At 39.5% G+C, this 15,824-nt stretch overlaps 1 protein-coding gene across 1 annotated transcript in view; it reads left to right on the top strand.

Moving 5' to 3' along the window:
• LOC128655622 (vomeronasal type-2 receptor 26-like) overlaps positions 1-15,824 on the top strand; it is a 78,884-nt gene that overhangs the window by 19,813 nt on the left and 43,247 nt on the right. The window contains exons 2-3 of the mRNA XM_053709210.1: positions 11,353-11,565; positions 12,037-12,160. Of these exons, the coding sequence (XP_053565185.1) occupies positions 11,353-11,565; positions 12,037-12,160 (337 nt within the window). The remainder of the gene's footprint in view (positions 1-11,352; positions 11,566-12,036; positions 12,161-15,824) is intronic.

Below are 15,824 nucleotides of genomic sequence, written 5' to 3' on the forward strand. Positions count from 1 at the left end.
CTAGCAGACTGATGGAAAAGTTTTTTAAAAAAAAGTTACACTAATGTTACAACAGATATGAGTGGTTGCTCTGAGGATGGAAGTAGGCACAGTATATGCTGTGAGCCTGACACACAGGCTGGCACTAGCGGGAGGCTGACCTGGCAACTAAAATTAAATAACACTAGCAGACTGATGTAAAAGTTTTTTTTAAAAAAAGTTACACTAATGTTACAACAGATATGAGTGGTGGCACTGAGGATGGAAGTAGACACAGTCAGGCCCATTTATCAAGCTCCGTACGGAGCTTGAAGGGCCGTGTTTCTGGCGAGTCTTCAGACTCGCCAGAAACACAACTTATGAAGCAGCGGTCTAAAGACCGCTGCTTCATAACCCTGTCCGCCTGCTCTGAGCAGGCGGACAGGAATCGCCGGAAATCAACCCGATCGAATATGATCGGGTTGATTGACAGCTCCCTGCTGGCGGCCGATTGGCCGCGAGTCAGCAGGGGGCGGCGTTGCACCAGCAGCTCTTGTGAGCTGCTGGTGCAATGTTAAATGTGGAGAGCGTATTGCTCTCCGCATTTAGCGAGGTCTTGCGGACCTGATCCGTAGTGACGGATCAGGTCCGCAAGCCCTTTGATAAATGGGCCCCAGTATATGCTGTGAGCCTAACACACAGGCTGGCACTTGTGGCAGGCTGGCCTGGCAGCTAAAATTAAATAACACTAGTAAACTGATGTAAAAGTTTTTTTTTAAAAAGTTACACTAATGTTACAACAGATATGAGTGGTGGCACTGAGGATGGAAGTATGCACAGTATATGCTGGGAGCCTGACACACAGGCTGGCACTTGTGGCAGGCTGGCCTGGCAACTAAAATTAAATAACACTAGCAGGCTGATGTAAAAAAAAAAAAAAAAAATTTACACTAAAGTTACAACAGATATCAGTGGTGGCACTGAGGATGGAAGGAGGCACAGTTTATGCTGTGAGCCTGAAACACAGGCTGGCACTAGTGGCAGGCTGGCCTGGCAACTAAAATTAAATAACACTAGCAGACTGATGTAAAAGTTTTTTTTAAAAATGTTATACTAATGTTACAACAGATATGAGTGCTTGAACTGAGGATGGAAGAAGGCACAGTAGATGCTGTGAGCCGGGCACACACGCTGGCAGGCAGGCAACTGCAATTAGATTACACTAGCTGACTGATGTTTCACAGTCAAAAAAGTGTTTTTTTAAATATTTACAATACTGTTATAACAAATATGATTGGTGGCACTAGTTGGCAAGTGGGCCTGGCACACACGCTGGCAGGCAGGCAACTGCAATTAAATAACACTAGCAGACTGATGTAAAAGTTTTTTTGTTTTTTTTAAATTACACTAATATTTCAAGAGATATGAGTGGTGGCACTGAGGAAGTAGGCACAGTATATGCTGTGAGCCTGACACACAGGCTGGCACTAGTGGCAGGCTGGCCTGGCAACTAAAATTAAATAACACTAGCAGACTGATGTAAAAGTTTTTTTTTTAAAAGTTACACTAATGTTACAACAGATATGAGTGGTGGCAGTGAGGATGGAAGTAGGCACAGTATATGCTGTGAGCCTGACACACAGGCTGGCACTAGTGGCAGGCTGGCCTGGCAACTAAAATTAAATAACACTAGCCAACTGATGGAAAAGTTTTTTTTAAAAAAGTTACACAAATGTTACAACAGATATGAGTGGTGGCACTGAGGATGGAAGTATGCACAGTATATGCTGTGAGCCTGACACACAGGCTGGCACTAGTGACAGGCTGGCCTGGCAACTAAAATTAAATGACACTAACAGACTGATGTAAAATCATTTTTTTTTTAAAGTTACACTAATGTTACACCAGATATGAGTGGTGGCACTGAGGATGGAAGGAGGCACAGTATATGCTGTGAGCCTGACACACAGGCTGGCACTAGTGGCAGGCTGGCCTGGGAACTAAAATTAAATAACACTAGCAGACTGATGTAAAAGTTTTTTTTTTAAAAAAAAAATTACACTAATGTTACACCATATATGAGTGGTGGCACTGAGGCTGGCATTGGCAGGCTGGCCTGTCAACTGAAATTAGATTACACTAGCAGACTGATGTAAAAGTTTTATTAAAAAAAAATACACTAATGTTACACCAGATATGAGTGGTGGCACAGAGCAATTAATCACAGTATATGCTGTGAGCCTGACACACAGGCCTGCTGGCAACTGAAATTAGATTACACTAGCAAACTGATGTAAAAGTTCTTTTTTTTTAAATTTACACTAATGTTACACCAGATATGAGTGGTGGCAGTGAGCAAGTAGGCACAGTATATGCTGTGAGTCAGAAACACTGGCTGACAGGCAGGCAAATGCAATTAGATTACAAAAAAAAAATGACTGAAGTTCTAGCCCTAAAAAGGGCTTTTTGGGCTGAAGTTCTAGCCCTAAAAAGGGCTTTTTGGGGTGCTGTCCTTACAGCAGAGATCAGATGAGTCCTTCAGGACTGTAGTGGACACCAGCAGCACTATCACTCCTCTCACTAAGAATGCAAGATCAGAATGAATCTAAAATGGCTGCTGCCCAGGAGCTGGGAGGGTCTGGGAGTGTCTGCTGCTGATTTTCTGAAATGTGTCTGCAGACTGTGAGATACAGGGTCAAAGTTTCCTCAATGATGACGTATAGGGGGCGGATCGAACATCGCATATGTTCGCACACCGCGGCGAACGGGAACAAGCTAAGATCACCGGGAACTGTTCTCCTGCGAACTGTTCGCGACATCACTAGTCCAGTTCCCCCTAACTGGCTTCCTCCACAACCTCCCCTGTCATCACTGTAGGCTGGAGTGTTCTCATAGCAGTTCTTAAGTCTGTGACAAGAGCTTGCTGATTGGAATCCAAAGAGCGCATTAATTCTAGCAGCGCAGAGAGGATTTGATTCTCCATTGGGAGACTGAAGGGATAGTAATAGTGTAGGAGCCGTATCTCTGTCGACTGAGATGATGCGTAGATATCCTCGGGAATGGTGATCTACTCCATGCCGTGGTCTCAGGAAGCTGGATTCCCTTTTACAGTTATTGTATGGATTGTTATGTACTGTTGTCCCAGATCATGTAGCCTATGTAGTTCTAGTACATGTTAGGAGCTAGATAAGGGAATAAATAAATTCTTAACGTGTCATAAATTGATATATTAGTGATCAAACGTTAGGAGCTCTGCAATGGCACGTCTTGCTGCTTTGGCTGTTAGCTCCACCCCGTAGGCTAGGTTTTTTTATTTGGGGGGGCTTTTTTTTTATTTTTATAGGGCTATTAGATTAAGTGTAATTGTTTTTATTTTTGATAACTTTGTCTGTTATTTTTGGTAATTTAGTGTTTCTTATTTTTTGTAAATTAGTATTTTTTATTTTTTTTAGTTTTAGAGTTATTTTTTTTAGTAGTGTTAGTTTTTTTAATGTGTAGAATAAAGAAATGTTTTGGATGTTAACAAAGAAATCAAAACACCATAGGTATCAAAGGCAAACCTTGGAAAGGCAAAGCACATAAATATTGGGCTCATTGAAGACATAAAAAAGCTTCTGGTCTGACTCATATATAAAGCACTCACCCTCGTCCAGCATTGTCCCTTGTGATGAACATCCACTGATGCGGAACGGAGCAAATAAAAACTCCTCCTGTTCACTTTATAATCTCTGCACTGAGATGGGGACTTGTTGCCAAAGCCTGTAAAACTAACACACATCCATGTGTAACAGGGCTCTGGTCCTCATGGTCCTCCTGGAAACTTCCTGGTGTGTCCAAAAAATATGATCAGGGACAGGGAGCAAAATAAAAGCCGCTATGAAAGGGGTTAATAAAAAATTTTTACAGACAAAATGTGTTAATGAATACAGATGTACAAAGACCTAAAGATAAAATAATAATAATTGCATTTAATCTAGGACAAGACACATTTAAAACAATCGGCTAGATTACGAGTCTTGCGTTAGCCTTAAAAAGCAGCGTTGAGAGGTCCCAACGCTGCTTTTTAACACCCGCTGGTATTATGAGTCTTGCAGGTACAGGTGTACCGCTCACTTTTTCGGCCAGACTCGAAAATACCGGAAATCCACTTACGTCAATTGCGTATCCTATTTTTTCAATGGGATTTGCCTAACGCCGGTATTACAAGTCTTCCTAAAAGTGAACGGTATACCCTCTCCTGTCAAGCCTGGTACCGCATTTAAAAGTCAGTAGTTAAGAGTTTTATGGTCTAACGCTGTAGCATAAAACTCTTAACTAAAGTTTTAAAAAGTACACTAACACCCATAAACTACCTACTAACCCCTAAACAAAGCCCCCCCCCCCACATTGCAAACACTAAAATAAAACATTTAACCCCTAATCTGCGAACCGGACATCGCCGCCACTATAATAAATATATTAACCCCTAAACCTCCACACTCCCGCCTCATAAACACTAGTTAAATTATATTAACCCCTAATCTGCCGCCACTATATTAAAGTTCTTAACCCCTAAATCTAAGTCTAACCCTAACGCTAACAACCCCTAACTTAGATATCATTTAAATAAATCTAAATAAAATTACTATTATTAACTAAATTATTCATATTTAAAACTAGATACTTACCTATAAAATAAACCCTAAGCTAGCTACAATATAACTAATAGTTACATTATAGCTAGCTTAGGGTTTATTTTTATTTTACAGGCAACTTTGTATTTATTTTAACTAGGTACAATAGTTACTAACTATTTACTAACTACCTAGCTAAAATAAAGACAAATTGACCTGCAAAATAAAACCTAACCTATGTTAAAATTACACCTAACACTACACTATAATTAAATTATTTCCCTAAATTAACTACAATTACATACAATTATCTAAAGTACGAAAAAAACCCACTAAATTAAAGAAAATAATAAAATAATTACACGTTTTTTAAACTAATACACCTAATCGAATCCCCCTAATAAAATAAAAAAGCCCCCTAAAATAATAAAAAGCCCTACCCTATACTATATTACAAATAGCCCTTAAAAGGGCCTTTTGCGGGGCATTGCCCCAAAGTAATCAGCTCTTTTACCTGTAAAAAAAAAAAGTAAAAATCCCCCCCAACATTAAAACCCACCAACCACACACCCAACCCTACACTAAAACCCACCCAATTCCCCCTTAATAAAACCTAACACTAACCCCTTGAAGATCACCCTACCTTGAGAAGTCTTCACCCAACCGGGCATAAGTCCTCAACAAAGCCGGGCTAAGTGGTACTCCAGGCGGGCAGAAGTTTTCATCCAAGCCGGGAAGAAGAGGTCCTCCAGACGGGCAGAATTCTTCATCCAGACGGCATCTTCTATCTTCATCCATCCGGCGCGGAGCGGGTCCATATTCAAGACATCTGACGTGGAGCTTCCTCTTCTTTCTTCATCCGACAACTGAATGAAGGTTCCTTTAAATGACGTCATCCAAGATGGCGTCCCTTCAATTCCGATTGGCTGATAGAATTCTATCAGCCAATAGGAATTAAGGTAGATAAAATCCTATTGGCTGATACAATCAGCCAATTAAATTTACAATATAACTATCTTAAAATAAATAAAAACTTACTGTAAAATAAAAAACTAATGGCTAGATTTAGAGTTGGGCGGTAGCCGTGAAAACCAGCGTTAGAGGCTCCTAACGCTGGTTTTGGGCTACCGCTGGTATTTAGAGTCAGTCATTAAAGGGTCTAACGCTCACTTTCCAGCCGCGACTTTTCCATACCGCAGATCCCCTTACGTAAATTGCGTATCCTATCTTTTCAATGGGATCTTTCTAACGCCGGTATTTAGAGTCGTGGCTGAAGTGAGCATTAGAACTCTAACGACAAAACTCCAGCCGCAGAAAAAAGTCAGTAGTTAAGAGCTTTCTGGGCTAATGCTGGTTTATAAAGCTCTTAACTACTGTGCTCTAAAGTACACTAACACCCATAATCTACCTATGTACCCCTAAACCGAGGTCCCTCCACATCGCCGCAACTCTATTAAATTTTTTAACCCCTAATCTGCCGCTCCGTACGCCGCCGCCAACTACGTTATCCCTATGTACCCCTAATCTGCTGCCCCTAACACCACCGACCCCTATATTATATTTATTAACCCCTAATCTGCCCCCCCAACGTCGCCTCCACCTGCCTACACTTATTAACCCCTAATCTGCCGTCCGCATGCCGCCGCCACTTACGTTATCCCTATGTACCCCTAATCTGCTGCCCCTAACACTGCCGACCCCTATATTATATTTATTAACCCCTAATCTGCCTCCCTCACCGTCGCCTCCACCTGCCTACACTTATTAACCCCTAATCTTCTGAGTGGACCGCACCGCTACTATAATAAAGTTATTAACCCCTAATCCGCCTCACTCCGGCCTCAATAACCCTGTAATAAATAGTATTAACCCCTAATCTGCCTTCCCTAACATCGCTAACACCTAACTTCAATTATTAACCCCTAATCTGCCGACCGAATCTCGCCCCTACTGTAATAAATGGATAAACCCCTAAAGCTAAGTCTAACCCTAACACTAACACCCCCCTAAGTTAAATATAATTTTTATCTAACGAAATAAATGAACTCTTATTAAATAAATTATTCCTATTTAAAGCTAAATACTTACCTGTAAAATAAACCCTAACATAGCTACAATATAAATAATAATTACATTGTAGCTATTTTAGGATTAATATTTATTTTACAGGCAACTTTGTAATTATTTTAACCAGGTACTATAGCTATTAAATAGTTAATAACTATTTAATATCTACCTAGTTAAAATAATTACAAAATTACCTGTAAAATAAATCCTAACCTAAGTTACAATTAAACCTAACACTACACTAGCAATAAATTAATTAAATAAAATACCTACAATTATCTACAATTAAACCTAACACTAAATTAAATACAATTCCTACAAATAAATACAATGAAATAAACTAACTAAAGTACAAAAAATAAAAAAGAACTAAGTTACAAAAAATAAAAAAATATTTACAAACATTAGAAAAAAATTAAAACAATTTTAAACTAATTACACCTACTCTAAGCTCCCTAATAAAATAACAAAGACCCCCAAAATAAAAAATTCCCTACCCTATTCTAAATTAAAAAAGTACAAAGCTCTTTTACCTTACCAGCCCTGAAAAGGGCCCTTTGCGGGGCATGCCCCAAAGAATTCAGCTCTTTTGCCTGTAAAAAAAAAATACAATACCCCCCCCAACATTACAACCCACCACCCACATACCCCTAATCTAACCCAAACCCCCCTTAAATAAACCTAACACTAAGCCCCTGAAGATCTTCCTACCTTGTCTTCACCTCACCGGGTCACAATCTGTCCAGAAGAGGGTCCGAAGTCTTGATCCAAGCCCAAGCGGGGGGCTGAAGAGTGACGTCCATCCTCGGGCTGAAGTCTGGATCCAAGCGGCGGCTGAAGAACTCCATCATCGGGCTGAAGTCGGAAGTCCATCATCGGGATGAAGTCTTCTATCAAGCCGCATCTTCAATCTTCTTTCTTCGGGAGCGGAGCCATCTTCTTCCAAGCCGACGCGGAACATCCTCTTCAACCGACGCCTACTAGCCGAATGACGGTTCCTTTAAATGACGTCATCCAAGATGTCGTCCCTCGAATTCCGATTGGCTGATAGGATTCTATCAGCCAATCGGAATTAAAGTAGGAATATTCTGATTGGCTGATGGAATCAGCCAATCAGATTCAAGTTCAATCTGATTGGCTGATTGGATCAGCCAATCAGATTGAGCTCGCATTCTATTGGCTGATCGGAACAGCCAATAGAATGTGAGCTCAATCTGATTGGCTGATCCAATCAGCCAATCGGATTGAACTTGAATCTGATTGGCTGATTCCATCAGCCAATCAGAATATTCTTACCTTAATTCCGATTGGCTGATAGAATCCTATCAGCCAATCGGAATTCGAGGGACGCCGTCTTGGATGACGTCATTTAAAGGAACCGTCATTCGGCTAGTAGGCATCGGTTGAAGAGGATGTTCTGCGTCAGCTTGGAAGAAGATGGCTCCGCTCCCGAAGAAAGAAGATTGAAGATGCGGCTTGATAGAAGACTTCATCCCGATGATGGACTTCCGACTTCAGCCCGATGATGGAGTTCTTCAGCCGCCGCTTGGATCCAGACTTCAGCCCGAGGATGGACGTCACTCTTCAGCCCCCCGCTTGGGCTTGGATCAAGACTTCGGACCCTCTTCTGGACAGATCGGGATCCGGTGAGGTGAAGACAAGGTAGGAAGATCTTCAGGGGCTTAGTGTTAGGTTTATTTAAGGGGGGTTTGGGTTCGCTTCGGGGTATGTGGGTGGTGGGTTGTAATGTTGGGGGGGGGTATTGTATGTTTTTTTTTACAGGCAAAAGAGCTGAATTCTTTGGGGCATGCCCCGCAAAGGGCCCTTTTCAGGGCTGGTAAGGTAAAAGAGCTTTGTACTTTTTTAATTTAGAATAGGGTAGGGCATTTTTTTATTTTGGGAGTCTTTGTTATTTTATTAGGGGGCTTAGAGTAGGTGTAATTAGTTTAAAATTGTTGTAATTTTTTTCTAATGTTTGTAAATATTTTTTATTTTTTGTACCTTAGTTCTTTTTTATTATTTGTGGGAATTGTAGATAATTGTAGGTATTTTATTTAATTAATTTATTGCTAGTGTAGTGTTAGGTTTAATTGTAACTTAGGTTAGGATTTATTTTCCAGGTAATTTTTTAATTATTTTAACTAGGTAGCTATTAAATAGTTATTAACTATTTAATAGCTATTGTACCTGGTTAAAATAATTACAAAGTTGCCTGTAAAATAAATATTAATCCTAAAATCGCTACAATATAATTATAATTTATATTGTAGCTATATAAGGGTTTATTTTACAGATAAGTATTTAGCATTAAATAGGAATAATTTATTTAATAAGAGTTAATTTATTTCTTTAGATAAAAATTATATTTAACTTAGGGGGGTGTTAGTGTTAGGGTTAGACTTAGCTTTAGGGGTTAATCCATTTATTACAGTAGCGGCGAGATTCGGTCGGCAGATTAGGGGTTAATAATTAAAGTTAGCTGTCGGCGATGTTAGGGAGGGCAGATTAGGGGTTAATACTATTTATTATAGGGTTATTGAGGCAGGAGTGAGGCGGATTAGGGGTTAATAACTTTATTATAGTAGCGGTGCGGTCCGCTAGGCAGATTAGGGGTTAATAAATGTAGTTAGGTGGAGGCGACATTGTGGGGGGATTTAGGGGTTAATAAATATAATATAGGGGTCGGCGGTGTTAGGGGCAGTAGATTAGGGGTACACAGGGATAATATAGGTTGCGGCGTGTGCACAGCGGCAGATTAGGGGTTAATAATAATATGCAGGGGTCAGCGATAGCGGGGGCGGCAGATTAGGGGTTAATAAGTGTAAGGTTAGGGGTGTTTAGACTCGGGGTACATGTTAGGGTGTTAGGTGCAGACGTAGGAAGTGTTTCCCCATAGAAAACAATGGGGCTGCGTTAAGAGCTGAACGCTGCTTTTTTGCAGGTGTTAGGTTTTTTTTCAGCTCAAACTGCCCCATTGTTTTCTATGGGGGAATCATGCACAAGCACGTTTTTGAAGCTGGCCGCGTCCATATGCACCGCTGGTATCTAGAGTTACAGTGGCATTAAATTATGCTCTACGCTCCCTTTTTGGAGCCTAACGCACAAAAAACCCAGCCATTCTGTGAACTCTAAATACCAGCGGTCTTTAAAAGGTGCGGGGAAAAAAAAGCATGCGTTAGCTACGCGGGTCGTTACCGACAAAACTCTAAATCTAGCCATAAGATTAAACTATAAATAAACCTAACATAACTATTTTAATAAAATAAAATAAACAAAAAATAAAAAATAAGTCTAACCCCCAAATAGGTAATCACCACTCCTGAAGTCTGGTGGAGAAGGTCTTCTTTCAGGCGGTGCAGAGACCTCTTCTATCTTCATCCAGGGCGAAGGCAGTGCAGAGGGAGGTGACCACGGAACAGTTTTTTTTAATTTTTATTTCACAGGTAAGTTTTATTTATTTTAAGATAGTAATATGGTAAATTTAATTTAAAGTATAGGGGATAGTTAGGTGTAGGGGTTAATAGTTTAATTTAGTGATTTGCGATGTGGGGGGTGGTGATTTAGGGGTTAATGGGTTTATTATAGTCTTTGCGATGCGGGGTCAGCAGTTTAGGGGTTAATACTTTATTTTAGTGTTGGCGATGTGGAGGGCCCACCGTTTAGGGGGTTTATAGTTTTATTAAGTGTTGACTATATCAGGGGCGGAGGTTTAGGGGTGAATAGGTTTATTTAGGTGTTAGCAATGCGGGGGGTCTGCAGTTATGTCGGGGTCCCACTGTTTAGGTGGTCAATAATTTTATTTAGTGTTGGCGCTGTTGAGGGCAGCGGTTTAGGGGCTAATAGTTTTATTTAGGTGTTAGAGATGTGGGGGGTGGCGGTTTAGGGGTTAATCACTTTATTTAGTGTCTGCAATGTTGGGGGATGGTGGATTAGGGGTATTTAGACTAGGGGCTTATGTTAGAGGATTAACATAACTTTCTTTTCCCCATTGACATCAATGGGGATTGCATTATAGCGATCGCCATTCCGCAATCGCAGGTGTTTGTTTTTTCTAACACTTTTTCTTCATTGATGGAGCGTGTATTTTTTTCTGATAATGATGGAAAACACATCATCGGAAACTATCGATAAACGCTATGGCTTCCGACTGCTTTTGTTTTTCCATTTTGCAACGTCATACAAAACCTTTTACAGCTCAATGGAAAAAAGCTTTTAGTTGGCAGCACTTATAGAAACACAATAGGACCAGCACACACGGTAATGTCCAGTATAATAAGCAGAAGAAAATCTTGGTGCAACACCTGAAGGACTCCCCTTCCTAGGGTCCTAGTATAGACATCAAATAGAGCACACAGGGGGCACACAGAATAAGGCAACAGCACCATTATTCTGTGTGCCCCCTGTGCGCTCTACTTTAGTTGGCAGCAAACATTGATGGGGAGCTGTACAACATAAGGCCTTCCCCCACCTATGTTATACAACTTTATTATTTATTACAAATTAATTACCCCTGAATGTCTATTAGTGGTGCATGACACTTTCATGTTTGAAAACTCTTGACCTCTGTTTTTGAGAAATATATGAGGGAAATATGAGATAATATTGTTCTTTGGAGCTTTCAAGGGCAGCAAGTGACCTAGTCTAATGTTGACTTGTATGTCCCTTTAAGAACACAAATTACTAAAATGTTCTTCTTTTAATAAATATTTTTCAGTTGCGTCATTATCTGCAGAACGTTCACTTCTCACTTATTTCGGATACAATCTATTTTGATGAGGTCGGGAGCCGCCCAGGGTATTATGATATTGTCAACTGGATATTCCCTGATGGGCACACCGTGATTGGAAACTTCAACGCTTCTGCACCAGAGAAAGATCAGCTTTTTATCAATACAACAGCAATCCAGTGGAACCAAAAGTTCACAAAGGTACAGTTATTAGTATATATAGATACAGATATTAAAATAATTAGCATTTGAAGGTTAATCTGTTTGTCTTCCGCTTCATATGCTAGAGCATTCACAAATCAATTCTATATACTGAAATTTGATTGGTAAATTCCAGATGAGCTAGAAAATAGGAGACAAGGGTGTTAATCACAAATATTGGAAACAAAGGTGTAAAGACATATCTAATATAACACACCTCCAAATATTTCCTGGAAATATTTACAGACAAAGAGGTGAGGTTATTTGAAATGGCACCTATCAACGTTTTGTGACCTTTATTTTACATTTATAAGCTACACTCTAATCCAGCCAACTTGTTTTTTTAGGTTACTAAATCGCTTTTATTCCCCAAAAAACCTCCATCCTTATGAAAAATGGTTTTACTAATTTTTAAACCTGTGATAACCATTTTCTGAGGTAAAAATAATTCCCCCCTTTTCCTCTGTACAGATCCCCCGCTCCACGTGCAGTGATACCTGTCAGCCGGGCTATAGAAAATCTACTCATCAGGGTGAGCCCAGCTGTTGCTATGACTGTGTTCCGTGTTCTGAAGGCGAGATCACTAATGCAACAGGTGAGATAACAAATCACTTACTGTTACATCCGTACGCTGAACTCATACAGATATTTAATGCTGTAGTTTGCCTTTCCCGACTGCATGTTACATAGCCATAGCTTATTCACATCTTACCCTTATTAGACACAGCAAAGAGGAGAAGATATGCATGCTGACGTGGCTTCTCAAGAGATCACTAAACAGCGAAGCCCTGCAAAGACAGATCTATCTATTTATTTATCTATTCATCTATCTATTTATTTATCCTCCCATGTGTGTCTCAGGCTCTATCTGTCTATCTTTCCATTAGTTTTACTGTCTAACTACCTATTACATATTCACTCTAGAGGAGCCATTGTTTAAGTAAAAACTAATATTAGATCAATTGTTTGTATGTTTTTTTTAATTAGTAAGATGACATTATTGACACAGAAAGCCATGTAATAAAAAAGTCAAAAAGATAATGTTGATACAACCGGTGGTAAGTGATACACAGATCACTTTAAAAGAAAATAAAAAAAAAATATGTGTGAAGCATTGAGAAAACCTCTCATAAGTCTATGGTAAAAGTTCCTCTCACGTATTATTTAATTTTTAATACAATCATTTTGACAAGTGATACAATCTGTAAAAAAAAAAAAAAAAAAAAAACATTTTGCACATTGCTGAGAAAGTACCTGGTTTCATACAATTGAGCGCATTCACCTCTAAGAAAGACCAGAAGCATAGTTTCTGACTGCAAACATGGCGTAAGTAGACGTTTCCAAGGTCTTTATGAACTATTTCTATTTCTTTTAAAAAAAGACAATGGGGCCTATTTAACAAGGTGCAGACGGACATGATCAGATATTGCGGATCATGTCCGCCGCACATCGATAAATGCAGACAACGTACGCTGTCGGCATTTATCATTGCACCAGCAGTTCTGGTGAACTGCTGGTGCAATGCCGCCAGTTGCAGATTCCCGGCCAATCGGCGCGTTCTGTCTGCCTCCTCAGAGCAGGTGTACAGGTTATGGAGTATTTTTTAAAATACACATAGAAGCCAATAAGATTATTAAGGTTAACATAGGGTGATATTTAACATTTGCTTTATCCCACTTAGAAAACAAAACCCGGGAAATGTCTAGTTGGAAATTAAAAATAAAAAGTTTAGCTATTCAAAATTCCACTTTCTACCAGTATTGCCTTATCTCTGGACATTCCCAAAATGAATGTAGGAGCGAAGGGTCAATCTGAGCAAATGTAATGCATTTGTTTTCACAATGACTCTTCCATTTAGAAAGACGACATGGAGTCAAATAATCTCTATGTAGAATACAAGTTTGTGTTTATCTTAACCTCACTGAAAGTGTAGTATGCCTCACCCTGTCCAAGCTAATATTAGTCTATCCACAGTGATATTTGTTTGCAATAAGGAGTACCAACCCTACAAGTTCGTTAGCTGCTTATCTATGTTATGCAATAACAAATAAAAACCTGACAACAATTCTTCCATTTTAAAAACTTTATATGACTTTGAAGAAGAGGGTGAGTGCCAAAACTCAGAGTAAATCTTCGCTAAATCAGAGATTTAGTGGTGTAGTTCCAAACACATAGCAAATGCTTGTGAGGAATATCACATTTCTGTTGAAGTTCTCTGAAGGGCTTAACTGTGTTTAATAGTGGATCTAGGATGGACCCCCCGATTTAACAATACTCTAAATGGTAAACAATCACTGTCTGCTGGAAAGTTGAAATTCCTATGGATTGTGATATAATCTTCTAACTGTCCTAAAGCAGATGCGTATATATGTTATAAGGACCAAGCCATCAGCACAACTCTATATAGAATGTTTGATCTGATTGTTGCTGTGAGCCTTTCTAAGTCTCTACACAAGGAGGTATGGTACAGGGCAACAGTTTAGATTAGTCAGCATCACAAAAGTGATATGTCTCCAACAGTCAATCTATTGCTAGACGTAGTAAAGATGCACAGTTATAAAGACAAAATTTGTGTAAACCAAGACTTCCACTTGAATAATCAGAGTGTAGCTCCGTATAACCAAGCAAGGTTTACCCCCTTTCTACATAAAAGCTCTTACAGATCAATATTAATCATAATATAACAATATAACATAATATAAGCAAACACTGGAGAATATTCAGTTTTATCAAAAATTGATCCCTCCTGTTAGGTAATTGGTAGGGAGTATCAAGTTTTAAGTTGGTCAGTAAGTGTAGTACATAGTTTAGAAATATTTAGTTCATATAGTTAATGAGGGAGGATGAGGATGAGGACTAAGTTGTATTCCTAAATATTTCAGACTTCCTGAGACTTCCTTAGAAGTTTAAGATGCCTTAACATTTGATTTCAAAATATTCTGCAAAGGCTATTAATTGTGGAACAAAAAGTGGCAATGAGACCAAACACAGAGAATACTCTGCCAACATTGTGTACTTACAGAGACAAAACAAGGCCCTCCAGGAGAAACTGAGTGACCTGGAAAACAGGTTCAGGCAAAACAATATCAGGGTGGTTGGCCTTCAAGAATCTTTCCTCAACTCAACCTTAATGGAGTTTGCCGAAAAAAACACAGACCAACATCCCCTGTTTTGCAGAAAGTGCCCAAAAGATAGGAGTCTTTCAGCAGAGATCTGAACAACCATCTTCACCTAGACAGATTATGATCAAATACCTTAACTTTAAGGATAAGGCTGCATTCTGAAAAACCTATAAACAAGCCCCAGAACTTGCTTATTATGGGAAGAAGATCTACCCGTTCCAAGACTATCCAGCAAAGGTAGCAAAGAGGCACAGATAATTCTTCCCATACTGCAAAGACCTATTTGAAAAAGGAGAAATAGGAGTGACACTTCTATACCAGCTGACCTAAAGATCCAGACGCCAAAAGGCTGAAACTTTTTGACTCTACCAAACCACTTTAAGCTTTCTTGGAGATAAAGAACCACCCAAACAACTCACACAGAGAGGAGAATCTCATTGAAGAAGCGGAGAAGTGAATGCAGAAGGATTTAACATAATTTCTTTTTTTTTTCTGGTCTATGCCAGAAATGGTGAAATACCTAATACCATGGACTAAAGACTTTTCACAAAACCATTGTAAATAGGAAACAATGGAAGCTTTATATCCTTTTAAAAGTGTGTGTGTGTGTGTGGGGGGGGGGGGGTTGTGATACCTTGCACAGTTGACCAATTTGAAAAGCACTATTTTTTGTACATTTGTACCAATTTTGATTCCTCTGTTCACATTGGGCTAGATTACAAGTTGTGCGCTAAACCAGGTGCGTAAATGATGAAAAAAAAGAGAGGTATTGCACTCTCCATAGCTCTGCCATTACAAGTTACTGAAAAACCTTCTTTTGTTGTGCGGTATGGTGCATTAAGCTCAATACCACACAAAACCAAAGGCCTGACTTGACATGCTCATGCACGTTTTCCCCATAGACATCAATGGAGAGAAAGTGTTAGAAAAAAATGAACACTTGCGATCGCGGAATGGCGATCATCGTAATGCAATCCCCATTGATATATATGGGGAAAAGAAAGTTATGTAAATCCTAACACCCTAACTTAAACCCTTGTCTAATTACTCTTAATCTGTCCCCCCAACATTGCCAACACTAAATAAAGTGATTAACCCCTAAACTCCTGCCCCCCGCATTGCTAACACCTAAATCTA

The sequence above is a fragment of the Bombina bombina genome, chromosome 4 (genome assembly GCF_027579735.1).
Source record: "Bombina bombina isolate aBomBom1 chromosome 4, aBomBom1.pri, whole genome shotgun sequence".
Classification (NCBI taxonomy): Eukaryota; Metazoa; Chordata; class Amphibia; order Anura; family Bombinatoridae; genus Bombina; species Bombina bombina.